We start from the raw sequence: 22,762 nt of genomic DNA, 5'->3' as shown, positions 1-22,762 counted from the left end.
AAAAAAATAGAAACCATGAGTGAGGTCCTTAGTTCCATCTCCAGTGTTACAACAAAACAAAAGAAAGAAAACAAAAAAAGAGAAGAAAAGGAAAACGGTCGAGAAATACTTTCTTATAAATGTAAATGCCCTATGAATTCATGCTTGGCAATGACCTTTCTGCAACAGGCTAAGCACACTGAGTCATAGGAAAGGGCATGAGGTCATGGGTTAGAAAATAGACATTTTTTTTTTTGCGGGGGTGAGGATACCAGGGATTGAACCCAGGTGTACTCAACCACTAAGCTATATTCCCAGTCCTATTTTGTATTTTATTTAGAGACAGGGTCTTACTGGGTTGCTTCATGTCTCTCTGTTGCTGAGGCTGGCTTTGAACTTGCAATCTTCCTGCCTCAGCCTCCTGAGCCGCTGGGATTACAGGTGTGCACCACAGCACCTGGCCAAGAAAATAGACAATTTTAAAGAAGATTTTTCTATGACAGAAATCAGTAGAGATTCACTTTTATACCCTGATGTATCTTAATAATTCTGGGTGTAATAACTGGATGATTCACTCAAGGAATTTTCAGTGACAAAGAGCGGGGAATCATGTCCCCTTGCCCCCAACAGCTTAGCAAGTCTCTTTAGGCAATGTGAATATTAATAACGGAGTGAAGAAAAGATCATTTCCTCTGAATCTCTAGAGTTGGTATGCTTATTAAGGTGTGCATGGTGGCTAAGATAACAGCAATTACAATTTTTTTTAAAAGAAGACTATACCATACTGGGCTACAATACTGCTTTGCTGAGTTTGGTGGTTAATGAACCCCATGGACACCGTGACTACCAGTAGCTGTTCCAATATGGAGGAAGGCAACTATATTTTTATAATGAATTTAAATGGTTGAGAGAGACTTGATCTGGCTGTTTAGAGGGAAGGCTTGGGTTGCGGCCAAGGACAAATCTTCCTTACACATTAAAAACAAAAAATTTGACTCTGAGGCATGAGGTTTGGTTTGCTCTAATTTTTGCATTCATAATTTAATATAGCATTGATTTCCAGGCCCCTTTACAATTCCATTAATTGAACTTGATTGAATTGTTATAAAATTTAGACTGCCTCACAGAGTCAAAGGGGATGATACCACAAAATTAGACTAGTAGGGACAGAGAAGGGGAGAGATTGGAAAGAGAAATGGGGTAGGGGGTGGAAAGTGTTTTGGCAGAAATAATCTCTGCCTGCTCTTAAAGTTCACTGTAATCTTTGTTGTAGTTCAGGAAGAAAAGGGAAGGAAAGAAGGGAGATGGATCTAATATTTACTGAGTGTGTTTGATGATCTAGATGTTAATTCATGTAATTCTTACCTCTTAATGGTATACATATATTATTGTTCTATTTATGGATATATAGAGGCTCAGATTAATAACCTGTCTAAGCAAATGGCAGAATCAGGATCTGAAGGAAGTCCCCTTCTTCCTTTTATTCCTTACTTCCTTTTTTCCCTCACCAAGGTTATTTTATGTCCCTTTAGAAGTGACTCAGAAACGAGCTTGAATTTCCCTGTCTGTCTTATTGGTAGCAGACATGTGCATTTCACTGCACTATTTAACTGTCAGGGCAGGCAGCCTGACATGCAGGTGGTAGTAGAGTACTCCAGAGTTCCTGGGCATCTTTTGTGGTTCTACGTGATTTGCACACAGGGCTGCTCCCAAGTCAGTCTGTGTGGGGGAATATATGCTCCTACAGCTGCCAGTTACCAGGCAGGTATTATGGCTCACATTTCATATTAAAAGTTGTGACTGATATCTAGGTCTTAGAAGTCTAGAGTACCAGGTAGAAATGGGTCAGAATTCAGGAAGTAGATGAGACCAGAACCCAGTTCCACAAGAATGCCTAGGGTTTGGAAAAAAAAAAAAAAGGCTATACTTATGAGATATATGTATATATCTCATATACATATATCTCATATATATACATATCCATATATATGAGATATATGTATTATCCCGAGCCCATTGCATCCCAGTGCTGGTTATGGCAAAATGGTTGTGGCTGGCTACCTTACACAGGGACCCAGAAATAAGGTTGGTCTGGCTGACCTCAGAGAGGTGGTATTGGAGAAGAAGATATGGAACTTAGGAGAAGAATGAATTAGCATTCCTAATCCAAGAAAACAAACAAACAAAAACAAAAATATAAGGTCAATTGAATGGAGAGTGAAGAATCAGGAAATTCATGCTCAATAGCACCCAGAAGAAAGGCCCAAAGGTTTTCTTGTCTGTAAAACAAGAGTTCCAGGATAAACTGGGGTGAGTGACTATAGGGAGACGAGATCGTTTGGTGGTGAATCCTCTCCAGTTTTGTTGTCTTCCAGTCCTCTCCTCTCTGGCTGCCTGGCTGGAGCCCTGGATTGGATGGAGCTCAGCACAGAGGAGGGTGAGAGACTTTGACCTTCTTTCCTGCTCCCTCACCAGGGCTCTAACACTGGTTCTCAACCAGGATCAATTTTGTCCTCCATGTAGGGAGACCAAGTAAAATACAGGATGCAAAGTTAAATTAGCATTTTAGGTTAACAACAAATAAATTTGTAGTATAAGTGTCTTCCATCTATTGCATGGGACATACTTACATTGAAAAATTATCCATCGCTTATGTAAAGTTCAAATTCAACTCAGCTCTTGTACTTTCATTTCCTAAATCCGGCAACTCTATGACTAGGGAATTGGCACTGTCTGGATTCTTTTTATTTTTAAATTTAGTTTTTAATTGGTTCTTTTTAGTTACATATGACAGTAGAATCCATTTTGACATAATTATACAAGCATGAATATATATGGAATATATCTTGTTCTAATTCAGGCCCCAGTAACCCTCCTTTTTGATGATCATGACTCTAAGAAAGGTCTTTCTGGCATTTAACTGGTAGAGGTCAAGGATGCAGCCCCAATGTTAATAGTGCTGAGGTTAAGAAATTTTACCTAAGACAAGTTGGCAGAGCATTACCTTTGTGTCTAGCTTCAGTATCCAAACCCAGGCAAAATAAATTCATTTCTTTAGCATTCTGTGAATATGTTTAATTGGAATTCTTCATTAGCTGTTTAGTAGTGTGGGATGAATTACCCTTTTTATTCCTCCTTCACCACTTATTGAGTTATTGTGTTATCTTTCTATCACTGTAACAAAATACTTGAGAAAAACAACTTAAAGGAGGAAAGATTCATTCTGACTCACAGTTTGAGGTTTTAGAATGTGATCACTTGGTTCCATTGTTTCTGGCCTGTGGAGCAAAGCTGCTTACCTCATGGCACTGGAAAGGGGGAGAGAGAGGAAAGACCAGGAATGGATCCAATGATCTACTTTCTCCAACTAGTCTCTACCTCTTGATAACCTATTGAGTTATGAATCTGTCAGTGGATTCATCCAATGATAAGGTAAGAACCCTCATGATCAAGTCACTCCCAGAGGTCCTCCCTCCCTCCCAAAGGCTGTGTTGGGGACCAAGGCTTCAACACATGAACTTTTTAAGGGATATTTCAGATTCAAATCATAACAGTGATCTTGTACAAGTTTTTAAACTCTCTTTTCCTGAGCTTTTTCATATGTGGAACAGGGAAAATCATATTTTTGTGTGTGCCTCTGAAGATTAAGGGAGTTATGTAGAAATGCTTAGGACAGTACCTGGACATAAGCCATTCTTACCATTACTATTGTTATTAATTTGAAAAATAAAAGAAAGATGAAGGCTTAATGTGTAAAAGAAAAGGGAACAAACTTGACGCCATCTTGCTGACCATACAGTATTGTCTGAGGGATCTGGATAATGAGGCTTGTGAATATTCTCTTACTTTGGCATCTAGTGAACTGGGAATATGGGCCAGATTGAATTGGGGCACTTTTCTTATTTTTCACTAGCTATATCTTGTAAACCTTCTTAGAAAGAATACATCACAAAGTTTAGAAAGCAGAGGACAACACATAAGAACATTCCTGGCTGGAGTGTGAGGGTGACTAGGCCTTCCTCCCCAAGCTTCTCAGACGCAATGCTCTTTTATTTGTCTTTGCGAGGGACGTGGAATGTCTTCTAACTTGGGTTCCATTTCTTCTGCCATCTACCTCCAAACACTCGGAATTCTGAAGTGCCAATCCACTGGGATTGCCATTCAGTGCCGTACTTCATGTCTTAATGGGATTCATAGATTATTTCGTGGTTTCTGTCATATCTGTAGGTGGTGCTGCCTTTCTCTATGGACCCAAGATCACATTGCAGACCCAGACTCTAAGGCGAATAAAGAGGCAACATCTTACTCTCTTTCCCTTGTCAAATATATTTTATTTTTTCCCCTGACCCTCTATTTTCTGGCTCTCTCTTTTAGTCTGTGGTTCACCTTTTCTATACCCACTTTTCTGTGGTACTGGGTTCCCAATGGTAGAAGTCTTAGGTAAATTATCAGTTTGCTATGACATATTTTGGACATTTTTATTAAAACGAAACAGAAGTGCAGAAAGCACAGGCAATAGCATTTGTGAAGTGAGCTGTATTCATCATGAAACTGTGTAACCAGTCTATTTCTCAACAGATACTGTTTTAGTTTTACCTAGTTTTTACTATCTCCTCTCCGGGATGAATCTTCTGAATGCCAAACTTTAGGGTTGTTTTGTTCTTGAATATGTTTTAGCCCAATTTCTCTTCAAGTGATAGAATATGATTATAACCTCTATATTTGTGTGTGTGTGCACGTGTGTGTTTGCGTGGGCAAATGCATGCATGCCTGTGTACCAGGGATCAAATCTAGGAGCTTGTGCAAGCATGGTACCACTGAGCTACAGTCCAAGTCCTTAATCACTATGCTTTTTTTTTTTTTTAAATTGGTTCCTTTTATTTATATATAACAGAATTCATTTTGACATAATTATAAAAGCATGGAATGTAATTTGTTCTAACTCAGTCCCCAGGACTTCCCCTTTCCCTCCCTATTTCCCTCCCCTTTTCCCTTCTCTCTACTCTACTGATCTTTTTGCTATTTACTTATGGTTTTTTGTTTTAAATTAGTGTCTTGTGGATGTTCGTGGTGGTGATATTCACTGTGGCATATTCCTGTATGTACATAGAAAAGTTGAGTCAGATTTCTTCCACTGTCTTTCCCTATCCCAGCCTGCCTCCCTTCCCCTCCTTCCCCTTTGTTTACTCCACTGATCTTTTTTTATTTTTTTACACCCCCCACCATTTAAATCACTATGTTTTGACTAAAGAAATGATTATTTCACAGATCATTTGAGTAATTAAACTGTATGTTTACTACCACCTAATGATGTCACAATTGCCTAGAAATGTTGAAAACCCTTCCTGTGACTATAGGGTCTGCCCTCTAAGTAAAGCTTCCTTTGTTTATCCTGTTTTTCCTTTAGCAGAGGATTATCCTCTGAGAGAGGGTGTATGTCCATGCTGGTGTGGGAGGAGGGCATAAAATAACCCTGTGGCCCTTCATGAACCTTTCATTTGCCACTGGAAACAGGGCACAGTTACTACTACCACAGATGTTCCACTTGGCACAGCCAAAGTTTCATGGATGGACTTTAGAAACTTTACTTATGAGGTTCCAGTATAAGTCTGTTAAAGACTTTTGGACAAGGAAATTAAAGAATTATGATTCTGGTATGAGTTAATTAAATACAACAGAGTTCCCATTTTTTGTTACCTTATTAATCCACTTTCATTTATTTTGGTGCTGCAGGCTGTGCTAGATTTGTCTTTTGCAATCTTGCCCATCCACCTCATATACTCATTTTAGAGTCAGGTACATTGATCTGTGCACATGGACTATAATATTTTCCTTCAATGTCATCCCAAATCATGAAAGAAAAGCCAAAGTTTAAATGAAATTACTTTGTTTTCCATAAACTTACTCCAACATAGTGCTATACAAAGAGTAGACACCCAAAACTATACATAGATTTGATTTGCAAGAAAAGTTCAGATGGCTTTTTTTCCAATATGGATACAGAGGGGAGCCAATAGCATTCAGCCAGATGAGACGGCCCTAGGACAGCAGGAAGTGATTAGGTTCTTTTTAAGGTATTTCACATGGTCTTTTGAAGGGATCAGATTTTGGATCTGTAAGATTACATTTATTGCAATGGTGGCTTCCCTTCTATGTTTAGACATGAAAGTGAATGTCCTTGTTGAACAGTAAACACGGGAGAATGACTATTGACAGAAGTATGTAAAGTATCTTGTAATTCAGTAGGAGAATCAAAGTCTGCTCCAGTTCTTTGCATCCTAGGGATTCAGAAAGGATTCAGGTAACAATAGCTAGAACCTACACAAGAGAGTAACTGAAGGATAGCAGTCCTTGAACCTCAGAAACCTGGGTGAAAAGAATTGGGCAATTAAGGTCTTTAGGAAATCTAATGGGGTCATTTGTGAATGCCATCTTCATGGAACTTGGCAAACTGTCATCTCAGAGATCAAGGGAGGTCACTGGCTTGAGGGTTGGTGGAATGAAAGCAGAGTGACTGTTTCCTGCCGAGTTTGTCTAAAGACTCAGCTTTTGTCTGGTGAAAGCTAGGTTCTCTCTTTTTTTTTTTTTCCTGTTTTCTTTTTGACAGTATCTGCGAGTTAAAGATACAATGCCTTTGTAAAGTGAGCTCTCTTGATTTTCTACCTAGGTTGCTTTATATTCAAAGAGCCTACATTTGTTTTACCCCATGTGATTACTCAAGCGTGATTATTCAAAACTCATTGAAATTAGCCAATCACTATAGTTTTACTAAATGTAAATTTTATATCATGCCAAACACAAAAGTGCAATGTTAAAAAAAATTCTTATATTAAGTTAAATTCTCAAATACATCCATGCTATTATCAAAAATCTGTATGGGGTTATTTCCTATTACTTTGGATAGGCATAGAGAAATTTGAGAATGGTAATTATGGCATTTGCTGATAAATGGATGGAGTTAGGTAATATCATGCTGAGCAAAATAAGCCAACCCCAAAAAACCAAAGGCCAAATGTTTTCTCTGATATGCACATGCTAATTCACAATAAGGGGGTGGATAGGGAAGAACAGAGTTACTTTATATTAGATAGAGGGGAGTGAAGGGAGGGGAAGGGGCACAGGGTTAGGAAGCATAATAGAGCAAAGCAGACATTATTACCTCATATACATATAAGACTGCATGACTGATGTGATTCTATAATATGTACAATTAGAAAAATGAGAGATTAGACTCTATTTATGTATGATCTATCAAAATGTATAAATGCATTCTATTGTCATGTACAAAAAATTAGAACAAATTAAAAAAATTTAAAAAAGAGAGTGGGAAAAAGTAAAATTATAATATTCAGCTCAAGTGTCATGCATTTGAAATGGGGCTAGGACAGTGGGTATAAATGGGGGTGATGACAAGGGATATGAAAAAATCATCTGAAGAGAGTTTGAAACAATTGGGTGGAAGGAAGAATATTAAGCAGATAGATGCAGGACAGTTTTCAAATATTTGAAAAAGGAAAGAATTGGATTTTCCTCTTGATGCAGAGGAAAATTGGTAAGTTATAGAGAGGTAATTAACTTTATGTAGGAAACGGTTTGATTTGTCCTGGGGAGGGTCTTCATGCTTAGACAAGTACACAAGGATGCTAGACCTGATAAGATGGGGAGCTTGAAGTCATAGAAGACTTATGATAAAATAGGAAATATGTTGATAATGTTTTCAACATGCATTTTTCCAAGGCATGGGAAGGTTTGGCACAGGACAGCTTGTCATGAAGGAGGGTGCCTGGCAGCTGTTTGTAACCCACGTGTGAAGTGACAGAAGCTCTGCTACCATGGTGGAGGTGGAAACAAAGGGGAAGCTTGGATTTGAGAGACATTTCCATGAATCACTAGCAAGATTTGTGAAATGACAGATGCAGAGAATGAAGGAGTCAGAGGAGTCTAGCACAATTTCAAAGTCATAATCTGGATGGCTGGGAGATTGAATACCACTGAGAGTTGGGAAAGCGATGTAAGGGAGACATGGAGAGAAGAGGAGCAGAGGGAGAAAGGGGAGATGTATGCATAAATGAATTTGCTTTATATGAATTTTATTTTTGATAGTTATTCAAGTAGAAAGATATGGTAGTCAGTTTAGAGTTGTGGAATTGGTTCAGGTGCAGATGCAGATGCGAAGGAGCACTACTGGTAGAAGGTCCTGCAAGGGAGATGAGAACACAATGATGGAGGAGCTTGTATAAACCCCATAGTACTGGGTACCTAGGGTCTTTTTTTTTTTTTTTTTTTTTTTTTTTTTTTTTTTTTTTTTTGCGGTGCTGGAGATCAAACCCAGGGCTTTGTGCTTGCAAGGCAAGCACTCTACCAGCTGAACTATCTCCCCAGCCCTACCTATGGTCTTTTGATAGTTTTGAGGATTTTCTGTACCTATGTGGAGAGGGAGGCATGGGAAAATGAAGGGTTTCAGGAGTTCTTCATTTTTAAACTATGCTGTGGGCTCTGCTAGATTTGCTTTTTATTTCAGCTACTAAAGTAATAACAATCCCCAAAGCCCCAATTTGCCAATCACAATATTCCAATCAGTGATTTTAACTCATCTTGGGTGTATCTGAAGAATCATTTCTATTGTGAATACTTTTATACAGAAATTCTTGCTTTTCACTCTTAGCGAGTCATAAAAGCAAAGCATAACTTGAAGAAAATGTTATCCTGAAAGACATCTAAAAACAAATACTTCTTGCCGGATCATCTGCTCTGTAAGATAATTACCCACTCTGTACATTATCCTTGCAATGTCTCAAGAATAAAGGAATGACAGTTAAACAAAGGAACGCCTTTATCTTTGTTATTTCTATCTATGGAAATTTGAGCAGTTATTTTTCAAGTGACCTACAAAATGGTGTAAATGGAAACCCATTATGCATAGGGAGCATATATTATACAGATATTTGCTTAATTCCAGTTCCTATAGCACCTGGTTGTCACTCTGTTGAAGGCACTTTGAAGTTAGACAGCAACTATTCATTAATTGGTATGGCTTGGAGTTTGTTCACACTGGTTTGGTTCATCTAAATGAAGTTACTTTCTCAGGGTGGGAGCAGAGGTGTCGGATAAGTGTTGAGCAATTGAAAGCCCTTATTTATACCATGGTTTCACTTTTGGGACTGATGAAGTTGTGTTTTTATGATTCCAAATAATCATCAGGTGATTAGTAGAGCTAAACACATCCTAATGAGTTGACTTACTCATCAGCTGGGCAGATAGAGGCCATGCTGTTTGAGTAATGGAAGATTTAGAACATCAGACACCTCCTTGCAAGTTAAGTAAAAATACTAATATCAAAGTGCTTCTGTTCTGCCACAGAAAGCATAAACTTTGAATGCTGTGGTTGTAAGATTTCTCAAAACTCTACTTCGGTTACTCAAAATATTTACGAATGTGTCAGGCCAGCCTTGTTTTGAAATATAATTCTGATAAGTTACTGTAAGCAGACATTTTTGGTTCAAGCATCATGAACTTTCAGATGATCAAAAATCAAGCTGGGGCTGTTTAAAAATAAGAATTTTATGTTTTTTGCACAGGTATTTTTGTTTTTATCATAAGACCCATTCCCAGTTTTTCAGGAAGAAGAGTAACAATTACAAACTTCTGGAACCCAGGTGGCCAAACTATAAAAATAGTGGATGATGGTCTTTCCTTTCTTTCTTTTTTTTTCATTGTTAGTGTCAAAAATATCTGTGTATGGACTCTTTAGAGGTCACAGAAAAACCATTTTGATGGGAACTTTCATCTGCACAAATGGAAATTTCATGATTCACATCTATGACCACATATAAGTAGGGAATATAGAAGTGGCCCCAGGTGGTGTTTTTGATCTAAGCGTGAACATAGCCACAGGCTGCTCTAATATTAGCAAAGGGGACCTAAGGAAGATGATTTAAGACTCTATTTTTGTGGTTCCACAGTGCTGTGAGGAGTTGCAGAAAATGACCCTGTCCCATCACCTCAATTCCAGAGATACTCACTAAACTGACATTAGGCTGATGGCTACTCGTCATGAGACTTCCCTGTCAGAGTGAATTCAGCTGATGAGCTATGAACACGCTTACAGTCAGATAATAGATGAAAGAGCCCAAAGATAAACGAGGTGCTTACAGAAAACCGGCCAAAGTTGTTTAAAAGTGGATGGCAAAGGCCGTTAATTCTCATCAGGCAGTTTCAAAAGGCAGTGGGGGCTTGACTTCTTACTTAAGAGCACATTATCTTACCTTTGTAAGAGAGTGGGGCCCTGATGTTATGTTGAAAGGGTGAGCGTGCCTTTTTAAACTGATGCTAACTAAGCATGGTATTCTCTTGAAGGGGAAAGGGAAAACATTTTTCCAACCTTGATAAAGTTATGACCACCCTTACAGGCTAATATTTTGGCCAGTTTGTATCACACAAATTACCATTCCTTTTTCTCTCCCACTGTGAATGCTCAAATGATATCTGGATGATATTAACTCTGATCATCTTTTCAAGAGTTGATCATATTTGATCTCAAGCTGAACACTCTTCTTGGTTCTCTCTTATTTCTGTCTTCACACATGGAGGTAGCCAATATGCCTGTTTGCCCAGAGTTTGGCAAAGGACAGAATTTTCATAGCTTTTATTTTTCACTTTGATGTATACTAAATTCAAAACTCAGAAGAATGTACTCAGAATTGAATTTTTAAAACAATAAAGGAAATGTGTTAAAACATAATTCACCAAATAGGAGACCAGAAACAGAGGCATAGGGATGCTACATAATTCAAAGTGCTGACCCAGGAGAGATTCTCCTGTGTTCTCATCCGCTACATCCTATTTTATCAAAATTTATTCCTTCATGAAGCAAACACGAACTGATTTCTGTGTGCAGGTGTGTTGTGCTGCAGGCTCGAGTTGCAAAGAAAACTTGGGCACTAATTGCCGAGTTGCCAGTGTAAAAACGGGGATAGTTGGCTACCACTACTCTGCAGTGTCCTAGACACTCTGGGAAGATGAACAAAGTCTAGTCAGCCCAGGCTGGAGGAAACAGGGAAGACATCCTGGAAGAGGCATATCTGCCCTCCTGGAGTCTGGGAGAATGGGCACAAGGCCAAGTCAGCCTGGAGTCCAGTGAGCGGGGATCATGCAAACAGGCTGCTGAAGAGCTAAGAAGGGAAGGGAAGGTCTGAGAAAGAGTGAGTAGAGAAATACGGCCTCAGGGTGGCGGAGGATGAAGACAGGTCGGTCTCAGTGCCTTTCTGGGGTTCATAGTCAGACCCTTAAAATCGCTTAAAATGCTCTGGTGGCTTCCACGTCACTGAAGGAGCAGAAACTTAAAGGCCCTCCACAGTTGGCTTCCTGCCACCTCTCTGATCTCTCACTCCACTCCAGCTGCCATTGGCTCAATGTCATTCACTCTTCAACCCCTCCAGGCTCTAAGTACCCTCTGTTCCTCCTCTTCATTGCTGGAACACTCTTCCTCTACAGGTTTGGCTTACTCTCTCGCCTCCTTGGGGGCTTGGCTCAAAATGCAACCTCCTCCTTCAGGCTTTCTCTGAAACACTACTGAAAATTCTAGTCCTTTCCCTTATCTACTCTGCTCCTGACATCTTTCTCTACTGCTTTTCCACCTGTTTCTCCAGTAGCACTCTTGCCATGAAGGTTTCTATGTATTTGATTTGTTTGTTTGCTGAATGTAGGCTCCTGAAGGCAGAGGTTTCTGGCACTCAGAAGATGCTCAGTGAATATTTATCAGATGCATTCTTAACTTTACACATGAAACCAAACAACAAAGAATTCCAATACTATTAAAATTATATTTCACACATTTTAATCATGTTATATATAGCAAATTGTCATATACATTTATCTATTTGTGCATCCCTTTTATATGGAATATATAAAATATGTTTATTATATCTATGGGAACTCAAGAACCAAACTAGAATAATTTTGACCATATATGATTTATGTTTTGTCAATTGCTTTTGAAAACGAATTCTCATGTAAGATGCAACTCTCTCTAATCCTGAAGGCAATGGGGAGGCTCTGAAGGATTTCAAATGAGAATCTGACATAATTAGCTTTACGTATTTGGAAAGATCACCTTGATAGCAGTGCATGAGTACATTGGAGGAGGGTTGGATTCGATGCAGGGCTACTGGAGAATGTTGCCAAATTCCAAGAGACAATGATGACCTGTACTAAGGCAATGGCAAGAGGAATGGAGGCAAATGGATGGATTTGAGACTTATAATGAGATATAATTCACAGAGCTTGGTGGTGAACCTGTGGACTTTAACTATTTATATAGTCTATCCACATATCACCTAATTTTATGAAATATCATTTGCAAAATTGTGCTTATCTATATGATTATATAAGCACAGATATTGGATAAGCCTAAAACTAAATAGTTCTGGATGGAGAGTAAAGATAAGAAAACAGACTTAAGACTGAGATAATATTGTGATTCTAATCAGAACACTAATGTTAATAAAAACAAAGATGTTCCTGTTAACTCTAGCCTGTAGTAGTAAATCATCAATTCAAAATAAGACCTAGTTCCAAAATAATTTGGAGTTTCTTGTTGCAAATTGGGATGAATTTTTCAAAGATACAAAGTTTCAAGATGTGGTTAGGTTTATATCAACCTATATTAGTTAAAACATAACTAAAAAGCATATTTATGGCATAAACAAATACCAGAAGGCCAATGTTATCAAAATACTAATTAAATAATAAAGAAAATATGAAAAGCCAACAAAATTTTTGATGACACTAATTTTTAATATTGGTCCTTGAAGACTAGCAGATTTGATTAGATAAAAATAAGGACGTGTGTGGAAATATTATGAAGTGACTTTCTTTCAAAACATATGTTGGTAGATTCTGAGCTTATGTAAAGTAGAAAAAGATTAACAGTTTTAGTTATGTAAAGTGTGTCAATTGAGTGGCCTAGGTGCCAGCAAAGTTAAAGTCTTCTTAGATAGCATCAGTCAATACTTTCTTTAAACCTAGATTTGGGAAAGTGATAATCCTATTCTATTTTGCTGAGGTCAAACTGTACTTAGAATATTATAACCTGTATTGGATGCCACACTTTCAGAGGGGCATAGACAATCTAACCTGTGTTCAAAGTTGATAAATCAAGAATCTGAGATTATCAGATAACCAGGAAATATTTAGCTTGGGAGAGATAGGGCTAAAAGACTTGAAGGCATCCTGCATAAGAGGATTCTGAAAGACCCAAGGATAAAGTTAAGTTGAATATGTAATAGGGACTAAAAGAAAGTAAGAAAAAAGGCAGCATTCTGAGAGGGAAGAAAGATAGTGATGGAGAAACCATGTTGAATTACACAGATTCTCCTGCCAGCCACTGGGTGGGACCATTAGCCCAGGGCAGTGTGGTTTTCTAAAGCAGAAGAAGAATAGCCTCAGGGTGGTGAGGGAACTACAACTGCACATTAATAATATGGATACTAATGAGCTACTCACTTGCCAGTGTAGATACCCCAGATGCTCTTCTTCCTATAGGTAGAATGGCGCCTAAAATTTTTCAAAAAGTTAAGTACATGTCACATTTAAAAATAGCTTTAGGGGGAAAACATCTAAAAATTTTGTCATTTGTTTTAGCATCAGACAACTTTCACAAGTCTAACATCTAACTTGAGTCTTTTCTTTTCATTAAAGTTTTAAGAAATTTAGTGGAACTATCCTGAAACATAATTTTCTTGCAACTTGGTCCCAGGGGGGGAAAAAAAATTCTGATAAGTTTTAATCAAATGGGGGGGGGTGATGTATAAAAAAGATATTTGAAAAGTATTGTAATAAAAGTATGACTTATATGTTTATGAATGTATTATTACTACTGTTAATGTTTCTTCAGAATTTACTCTTTTATTCCTTTTTATCTTTCTGTATAGAATTTGGGTCCCCCCCTTAGACGTCATTAGAATATCTTAAACCGAATAGTATTAATTTGAAGAAAAAAATGTTCATGAACTACTATGTGGCACCGTTACTACCTAGCTGTGGTCTTTTGAAGCTACTTTACATAAAGTAAACCTAACAAATATAACTTGATTTCTTAGTGTTGATTAAACACTCAAGCACATGGTAGTAACCCAAAGTATACCCTTATGACTATTGTGTTCCTAGATAATATGAAAATAAATACACAAAGAACAAAAAAAAATATAAAATTTAATAAGTAAAAAAGTAGGCATTTACTAAATCCTATTGGGTTTTTGGTTAGGCTAATTATGGGTGGGGTGAGGAGATGAGAGATGAAGTTGTGAGAAGTTAAGGAGAAATTGAATTGATTGAAAGATGAAGTTCATTAAAGGAGATTAACAGTGTGTAAATACAGGAGGGAATAAACACTAGTAAAATGAGAGGGATACATGGATGGTGCCAGTGTGCTTCCAACCATTGATTCCTGTAGGAGAAACCCCCTTCCTATGTTCCTCTTTCCTTCTTTCTTTAAGATTCATTTTATTATTCAGTTTCCAGAAATCAAAGACACAAAGTAAAAGAGGTCAGAGGTCATTTTCAATGAAATGGGATGATGTTAAAATGGATTGGTGAACAGGTCCTGCTGATGTTATAGTTGCACTTCTCTCCTATATAACTTTTAAGGAGTTTAAGTAGTTTAATAACATATTCGTTTAAAAAAAAAAAACAGTAAAAGAGAAACCTGGCCTTCATTATTAAATGCATATTGAATTTATTTTCTTGGTGTTATTTCATTTGAAGGATGGCTTACTCTTCTACCCCACAGTAAAAATTTATTTGCCTAACATATATAACCACGCTCTAGGGAGAGGATGTGACCTTGATTCCTAAGCCCTGAAAGGATTTCTTATTTTCTGAAAGTTCTTAGCATCTGGGCTGATTCAGCAATCTCTGGTCCTGGAAAGGAAGAAAAATTAATCTACTGACCTCATTAAGTCAAATAATAGTCTGTCCTGGTTGGTCTCTGGTGTTTGGGATTTGAAAACAAGTTCTTAAAATTCCACGTTGGGCCTAATTTCTATACCACAGGTTTCTTTAGATGTAGTTCTTGGAAATGTCTGTCTTATCTCTTTCCAGAGACTGGATTTTCTTGGGTTTGCTAGAAAGGTAAGCAAAAAACAGAGGCTCAGGGAAATCCCAACCACATCAATCCCTTTCCATTCACTTTACCTTCCCAGACAGAAACAGTTTGAGACTAAACTTCAAGAGAGATGTTTTTAATTCATTCTACTGAGTCCTGTTTGTTTGAAACGTTCTCTGCCTGTATTAGTTTAAAGCAAACCATCTCTGGAAATGCTGTTGGAGAATCATGAAGGATGCCACATTCGTTTGTCAAGTCTCGCCGGCCCTCGCTTTTAAAAACAATCTTTGTTACTGGGCCTTACAGGTATGAAAGAAAAATTAAAGATGCAGGGACAAAAACCTTTGGGACAAAAAAAATCATTTCTTTCTTATTGCAAGGAAGACTAGAATTCAGGACTAGCTCCTGTCATGGCCCTTTTGGGGGTAAAACTCTCACAATTATTGAGGTGAGAGTTTGTCCACTTACAATGGAAAGAAAAAGAAGCATTTCCTTATTTAATGGTCCCATTGTATCCATTTCAAAGGCATCAGGGAAAAAGCTGTGTTAGGGAGACAGAAACTTCCTTGGAAGGCACAAGGTTTCCTCTCTTTTGGGTATTAGAGGTGGACATAGTTTCCCTGTTTTTGCCTTTGTTTTTGTTTTAGCTTTATTGCCTCTTTTGTAAAGTACGTTTATTCTCCTCTGACGGGGGACAGGATGTGATGCGAACACTTGCTCAAAATGGCAGCAACTCTATTCTCTCAACGGAAAACTAAAACTTTGCCTGAGAGGCAGAGAGGCCCAGTTCCTTTGAACTACTGAGTTAGAGAATTTCTGAGAGAAATACGCCTCCTTACTCAATTCCCATACCCTCATCCACTTAGGAACAGTAGTTTGTTGTGACATGACTTATCGCTGTGCGGTAACTAACCACTTCCACCCACTGGCATGTTTTCTTTCCTCTTTACTGGGATTCTTGAGGTATACATTGGCATTCCTGCTGCTAAAGCTTATGTCTACACTGCCAGAGAACTGGCTCATTTGGTTCAGTACTTGATTATGTGCTATCTAAAACCGATAAAAATTTAAGTAGCTTTTAAAATTGATTTGTAAGAGAAGCTTTTTATCAGCAACCTGCGTGTCTTCCATATGCAAGTAAAGAGTACTAATTGTTTCCTACTAAATTTAGTGGACCAGATGAAGAGGTGAGGTATTAATGCCTGGCTGGCAATGGATTGGTGACTGTTAATTTTGTCACTGGCTAACCTGGAAAACCAACCACTGAGCATTTGCTACCGTTTTCTCAAACACAAAGGAGTCTCTGTGGTAATTTCATCACTGACAGTGAATTGCTTCAGAAGGCCTATAGTTAAAAAATATAAAGGCTGAAAATTCTGGCCCATGATGGAAGAAGTACTGCTGATAGAACAATATGAGATAGAAGAAGTGCTGCTGATAGAACAGTTTGAATCTGTTGCTTGGTAAGAAGGATTTAGAAAATTCTTATTTTCTATGTAATCAGGTGAAAATTAACTCTTGAAGGAAATGATGAAAAGATTCTAAGATACCAGGAAAGAAAACCTGAATGACATTATTATTCTGAAACTGCAAGGGCATTATCTCAAGTTTTACAATGAAGTTTCACTAAGCTGTAAAATTTTAGCATCTGAAATATTTAGCTCACTTCTCAAGTGTCTTTAGTCATCAGTCCCTGTGCCGGAAATAGTGAATCCTTTAGCAGTTTACCCAGCAGTATATGGAAGAGTTGTTTTTAAAAATGCAACTGATCATTTGCTCCCATGAAATTTCTTTCACATATACTTGCCTCTCTAAAACTGCATTTAACCTGAATTTTTGGTCTTAATTTAAACTGTTGTGATTGAAGAAAAGGTGGGAGGAGAGAGGAAAAACAGAGTTAGACATGGTCACCAGGTCACATTGTCATGTTGCTGCTTCTCACTTAGGGAGGAAATAGATTTCCTTTTTTTTCTTTTCCTTCCAACACATTTCAAAAAGCAGTGGAAAAGATAATTAATACATTTGCTGCTCGTAAAAACCAAACTCCATCAACATGATTTAGGAGGGGCTTATCAGAGTGAAGCTGCCAATATCGAATGGTGGAGTGAGTATTCTATCAACAGTTTGTAAAGGGAAAATTTATGTATTTTAGTTGCCATAAAAACTGAGATCAAAGCATCTTGCAGCTTTTCCAATTATTAGAATGACAAAAAGAGGAAAAAGGGCAATTATTGTTCCCAAGTGCAAGGTCTTATGAAAAGAATCAGTTTTTGCTTCAGGATTCAAAAACTCTCTGGTAATCAATGGAATAAGGCTTCACCCTGCTTACCTATTCCGCTTACCTGGTGGTGTGGTCAACATTTATTAAGCAAATGCTATGTGTAACACCACTGCTGATGTTTCAAATAGGAGTAAGATATATTAGCTGCTTTCAATAAATTCCTGAGTAAAGTGCTGATGATGGAAATTCATGGTTTAATACTTAGTTAGAAAAGTACTTTACCCATTGCCACTGTTAAACAAAATTTCTAACTTTGACAAAAAATCGCAAAGGCTTAGTTTGGAGTTGGTCTACTCCAGTGGTCAATGATGTATTTACCTAAAGGCCTCACACATTTTTATACTTTCCCATTGGAATCCAGGACACAGAGACCTGCTCCTATGAAAAATGCTGCCTATAAAAGCATGGCATCCCGAAACCTGGCCAAGTTGCGTTTCATAAAGGTAGTATAAATTGCCATTTAGGGGTAGATTATTTCCAATAAAAATAAATCTGCTATTGCTTCTAAGCTAGTGGGTACCAAATACACAGAAAGCCACTTTCTCAATGAAAAGGTAGAGAGGCCTTAGAACCAGTTGGGACCAGCAGAAAAAGCAAAATGGTAAACTGTCAAGGCCTGTATCACCAAGCATGAGAGCTAGGCTAATGCCAAAGCTCAGCAGTTATGTACTACTGAATATGCCCTGCATTGCTTCTTAGATGAGATCTTATTGAACAGTAACATGGCTGCTAGCAGGTGCTGTCTGGAAATGAGGCTTTCAATAATGGAATCACAAAGGGAAATGCAAAGGTGAACCCTGAGACCCTAGTACAGTCCAGGGGCCTGGCTCATGAATATGAATACCCCGTCCACTGGACAGAGCCCTCAGATGAAGGAGGGTGCCTCAGCCTGGCATGCTTGAAGGGTGGTCGGCTCAGGAAACTGCTGGGGTTGGCCTTCATCATGTGGTACAGGAATCTCAACATTTGCAGCTCTAGGTAGTAGCTCTTTTCTTTATAACACCATGGTTTCCTAATGGTTCAGGGCCAGACTATTCACTTCTTACACATGATTTTTCCCTTTATTTAAATAATTATAGTACAGTATATATAAAATATAGAATATTAAAGTACATAAAATATAAAGTCCTCCCCTTTTATAACATCTTCCATGTTCTCTAGAGGTGTTCACAGTTCACTATTGTGTGTGTGTGGTTTTGGACCAACCCGCAGCCCTACAAATGAAATATATTTACATATAAGTATAACTTGAACAAGTTTGACCCAAGAGATCCTACCTGTTATCAGGGGGAAACTCCCTCTCCCCAAACCTGCTTTGGTTAAACATTAATTCATAAAAATATTTTTTACTTATGATTCTCAACTTTTAAAAAATGTGACCCAGGGAAAGAAACAATTTACATCATAGCTCAGCACACAGATGATTTTGCATAATTTGTATAAAAATGAAAGTGATGTCATAAAACATAATACTTCCCCTTAGCATGTTCAATTCACTCTAATGCTTATTGTTCTGATCTATTTCATTCTATGTTTTTAAATTTAAAAAACTGTCAGCAATAACCTGCTGGATTGACTTTATGAGTGATTTGTAGATTGTGATTCACAGTTTTAAAAACTCTGATTTAAACAGACCATGTAGGAGAGCAAATCCAGGAAATTCCTTGGTTTCCCATTCCTGAGTACCACCTGTTCTTTTTGGTGACGATGTCTGAGTGTATGGGGATGTATCCCAGAACTTCAGAGGAGTCCCATAGCTTCTCTCTAAACTTTCTTGCATACACAGTTTTTGTGTGCCTCTGTTTTTATAGGCTGTGTATTATGAAAGGTGTAAATTCTGCAAAGGATTTGTGTCTTAGAAATTTTGATTTGGTTGTCAGATTACTTTCCTAGAAATATATACACATTTCTGTTTTAGATACACAAACGTGCATGGGAACTTAATATGCCCAGGTAATAATAGCCAAGCACTAAGGCAGTGCTTCCATTCATTCTTGACAATCACTCTTGTCTAACCAGTCCACAGACACTGTGTAAGTGTTGCTAATGAACACATCACTGTGAAATAAATTTAAGGAAAGGGGATATATCCTATTGCTTTAGGAAATTTGTACTTTAACAATAACGCAAGTGACTTTCCGGGTCTGTGGACAAGATCCTGTTAATCCATCTGACATAGCTTTTGTCTTATTCAGAGATGTGTCCTCAGTAGGTAGGTGGTGCTCACAAAATGATTGATGGATGAAGAAAATGAATGAAGTGCATATTCCTTAATGGAAAGACTTACACTGATTTTCTTTGGATCACTTCAATTCTGAACAAAGTAGCTTGAACATGATTGGAGTTCAAAGAACATTATAGACTGAATTAAATACACTGCATGAGACAGTACAGTAGTGAAAAATAAAGTGGTACTCTCAGACTCCTTCATAAACTAGGTAGGGTAGCTATTTTATATAATGTAAGTGTATACATAATTGCTGTTTTCACAAACAAAAAGGAAAATGTTAATTTAAAATTTAGTATATGTAAGACAAAATTGTATTATGAGCAATCCTATGTATTATTATGTCCTTTGAAACAGAGGCCAGATACCTTGTCCATGATGAGTTAATTAATTAACACAGTTAATAAATGCAAGAACTAGAATATGGTCTCATTGCCTAGCTAATGCTATTTCAGTATATAAATATAAATGAAAATTGAAATCTTTGAAAATCCAAAGAATTGCAGAAAATAACTGCCTTACTTTAAGCTGATTGGTACAACTTTTACAATTTTTCTACTAAAGATTTTCTTTTTCTCATCAGAGTGGAGGGGACTTCTTTTGTTATTTATGTGTTGATTTCAATAATCATAGAAAAAGAGGGATTGCAACCTGCTCCTTTCAGATTAACACTCCTGTTCTTGAACAGCTCTGGATGGGCACCCTCATGTGTGTGTTTCACTGATATGTCCATTCTTAGAATAGAATTTTATGACCTCACAGCTCTCAAAATGACTTTAATGTGGCTTAAAATAAGTACTCATTTTCCTTTTTAATGGTAGTGAGAGGTATTATTTTCCAGGGATAATTGCCAGTGTAGAGAAATGTTTACTTTTGTTGTATGTCATGTGTTCAGTGTTTAATATGTCATTTTGGTCCTTGGTAGAGAATAGTCACCCAGGTAGGAAGCTAAGGACTCTGCAGTCACTACAAGACATGCACTTTAATCCTGAAGTTCAAGTGCTCAGGATTTGGACTTGGGCTACACATAGCAAAGGTGCCAGTTCAGTTGGCAGATGTACATTTTGGTTATGCAACTTTATACATTTTTTTGAGCTACCATTTAGACGATTTCACACACACACACACGCAAACACACAAACACACTACTTCCTGGTTTTTCTTTTTTCTTGAGAAATTATAATATGCAGCAACACTGACTTATACTCTTGTGGTAATCTTTGACAAGAGGTGAGCCACAGTCAGCCTCTTTGGATGGAGTTTACACTCTATCCTGTTGGCTGTAATGGGGGCTCCCTATTGTCTTTTATGATATTCATCCAGTCTTTTTAGGTTTGGGTTTGAGATTCTGAGAGTTACTGGGCTTTATTAGCAAGCCACCGTGGTTCCCCTTTCTACACTGACTGAACTCTAAAATGGACAACAAAATGAACTGAATATTACTGCTACTCTGCTAGGCTCATTCCTTAGTCTGCTTGCTGCCTGGGTCTCAATCCTGGATTCATGTTTGAGTCACCTGGTAGCTTTTTTTTTTTTTTTTTTTTTTCCATGATGCTGGGACCTAAAATTAGAGATTGAGTAACTCACTGAACAAAAATAATGAAAACTTCTAGTGTGTAGCAAATGAAACCCAAAAAGTATAATTATCACCAGAAATAGATCAAAGAAGGGGCAGATGGACTCTAAGAGATAAGGTAAAACCTTATATCTCACTGTCCTGAACAGCCTTCAAAACCGCATCAAGATTTCCCAGTTTTCTTCAGACTTTTTGGCTTGTCTTTGATTAGTTTAGAATAAAGAGCAGATGATGATCCTAAAAGGAATTTGGTTTCCTTTTTTGGGAATAGCTTTTTTTAAAAAAATATAATGTACAAACATATGAATTTGGCACTTAGAGAAAAATTTGCTGAGGGATTTTCTATAGTTTCCCTGTAGATTGCCTGTTCTGCAAACAATAAAATTAGATTACAGACAGAATTCTTTGAAAGATTGTGCTTGTGAGTAGATGTTCATTTTCATGGTTGGAATATAACATTATGGATAGAACTATAACTTCAGAATACTTACTTTCTTTTTAGGTTACTATATGAAGCTAAAAGTATATTAAATCCATTAGTATATGCTACTAAGTGGCTTTCCACTAAATCTTGTATTCTTGAAATCACATTAAAATAAATTTCATATTCTCAATCTAATCTGTAGAAAATGCACTTGACCCATCTAGACATACAATAAACTCCTAGTAATTGAAAACCATGAATTTTAATATTAGTAATATTTCTATCACAAAATATGATATTAAATAAAGCATTTGAAATGATTTCAATTCAAGTCTTCTTTCTTAATCTATATAAGAGGCTCAGCAAATCTAGTTTCTGGATTTATTATTAAAATATTAATGTTAAAGAAATTTTATACTTATGATACATTATTATATGATATAGTCCTGTTTTAAATTTTAACTTTGTATGTAAGTTGTACATTTATATTTTAACTCTGACTTAGGAGTAATGTGCACTGAAGAGTGTTTTAAAATTCATGTAGTTTAAGAATTCTGTAATTCAGATTTCCTCTTAGACTAGTCTGTCCCATTTATACCAGTTTAGTAGGGTTTTATCATATATTTCCTAATCAATCAGATAACTAATATTTAAATAGGATTTTATGCAGAGACAAATAACATAACTCTTCCCTCCAAGAAGATGAAACCAAATAAATGTAGAAAAATGTATTGTTTTCCTGGATTTTGTGATGCTTGTTGATGACAACATTTTAAAGCCTATAATTTATTGTGATTTATCTTTTCATTTTATTTATTTATTTTTATATTTTGTTTTAGTTGTAGGTGGACACAATACCTCATTTTATTTTTATGTGGTGCTGAGGATCGAATTCAGGGCCTCATGCATGCTAGGCGAATGCTCTACCACTGAACCACAATCCCAGCCCCTATCTTTTTGTATTAAATAAACCTTCATACCTAAGTTTGTAACCATAATTTTGTATTTTTTTTCCAGTGAGATCTCGTCCCTTAGTCACCATCTGTGAAAGCTTCATGTCCTATACAATCTAGTTTCATTCCTGATGTGGTGAGATATGTCACTTACTACATGTTGTTGAAGGAGTGTGATGTATACTCCTGGAGACTCTCAGGTTGATAACAAGTAGAGCT

At 37.2% G+C, this 22,762-nt stretch overlaps 1 protein-coding gene across 9 annotated transcripts in view; it reads left to right on the top strand.

Annotated features, from left to right (window-relative positions):
* Nucleotides 1-22,762, top strand: part of LOC306649980 (uncharacterized protein) — a 193,119-nt gene that overhangs the window by 136,883 nt on the left and 33,474 nt on the right. For 6 of the 9 annotated variants that reach the window (XR_013760762.1, XR_013760763.1, XR_013760764.1 and 3 more), the window contains one exon: nucleotides 2,355-2,416. The exons of the other annotated variants lie outside the window; for them this stretch is intronic. Coding sequence is in view for 1 of the 6 variants with exons in the window: in XM_079121563.1 (XP_078977689.1) it covers nucleotides 2,355-2,416 (62 nt within the window). In the remaining 5 variants the exon portion in view is untranslated. The remainder of the gene's footprint in view (nucleotides 1-2,354; nucleotides 2,417-22,762) is intronic. 9 annotated transcript variants of the gene reach the window in all.

Source organism: Sciurus vulgaris (assembly GCF_902686455.1).
Source record: "Sciurus vulgaris genome assembly, chromosome: 2".
NCBI classification, from domain to species: domain Eukaryota; kingdom Metazoa; phylum Chordata; class Mammalia; order Rodentia; family Sciuridae; genus Sciurus; species Sciurus vulgaris.
The sequence above is the reverse complement of the archived record's forward strand: the minus strand, read 5'-3'. Positions and strand labels throughout refer to the sequence as shown.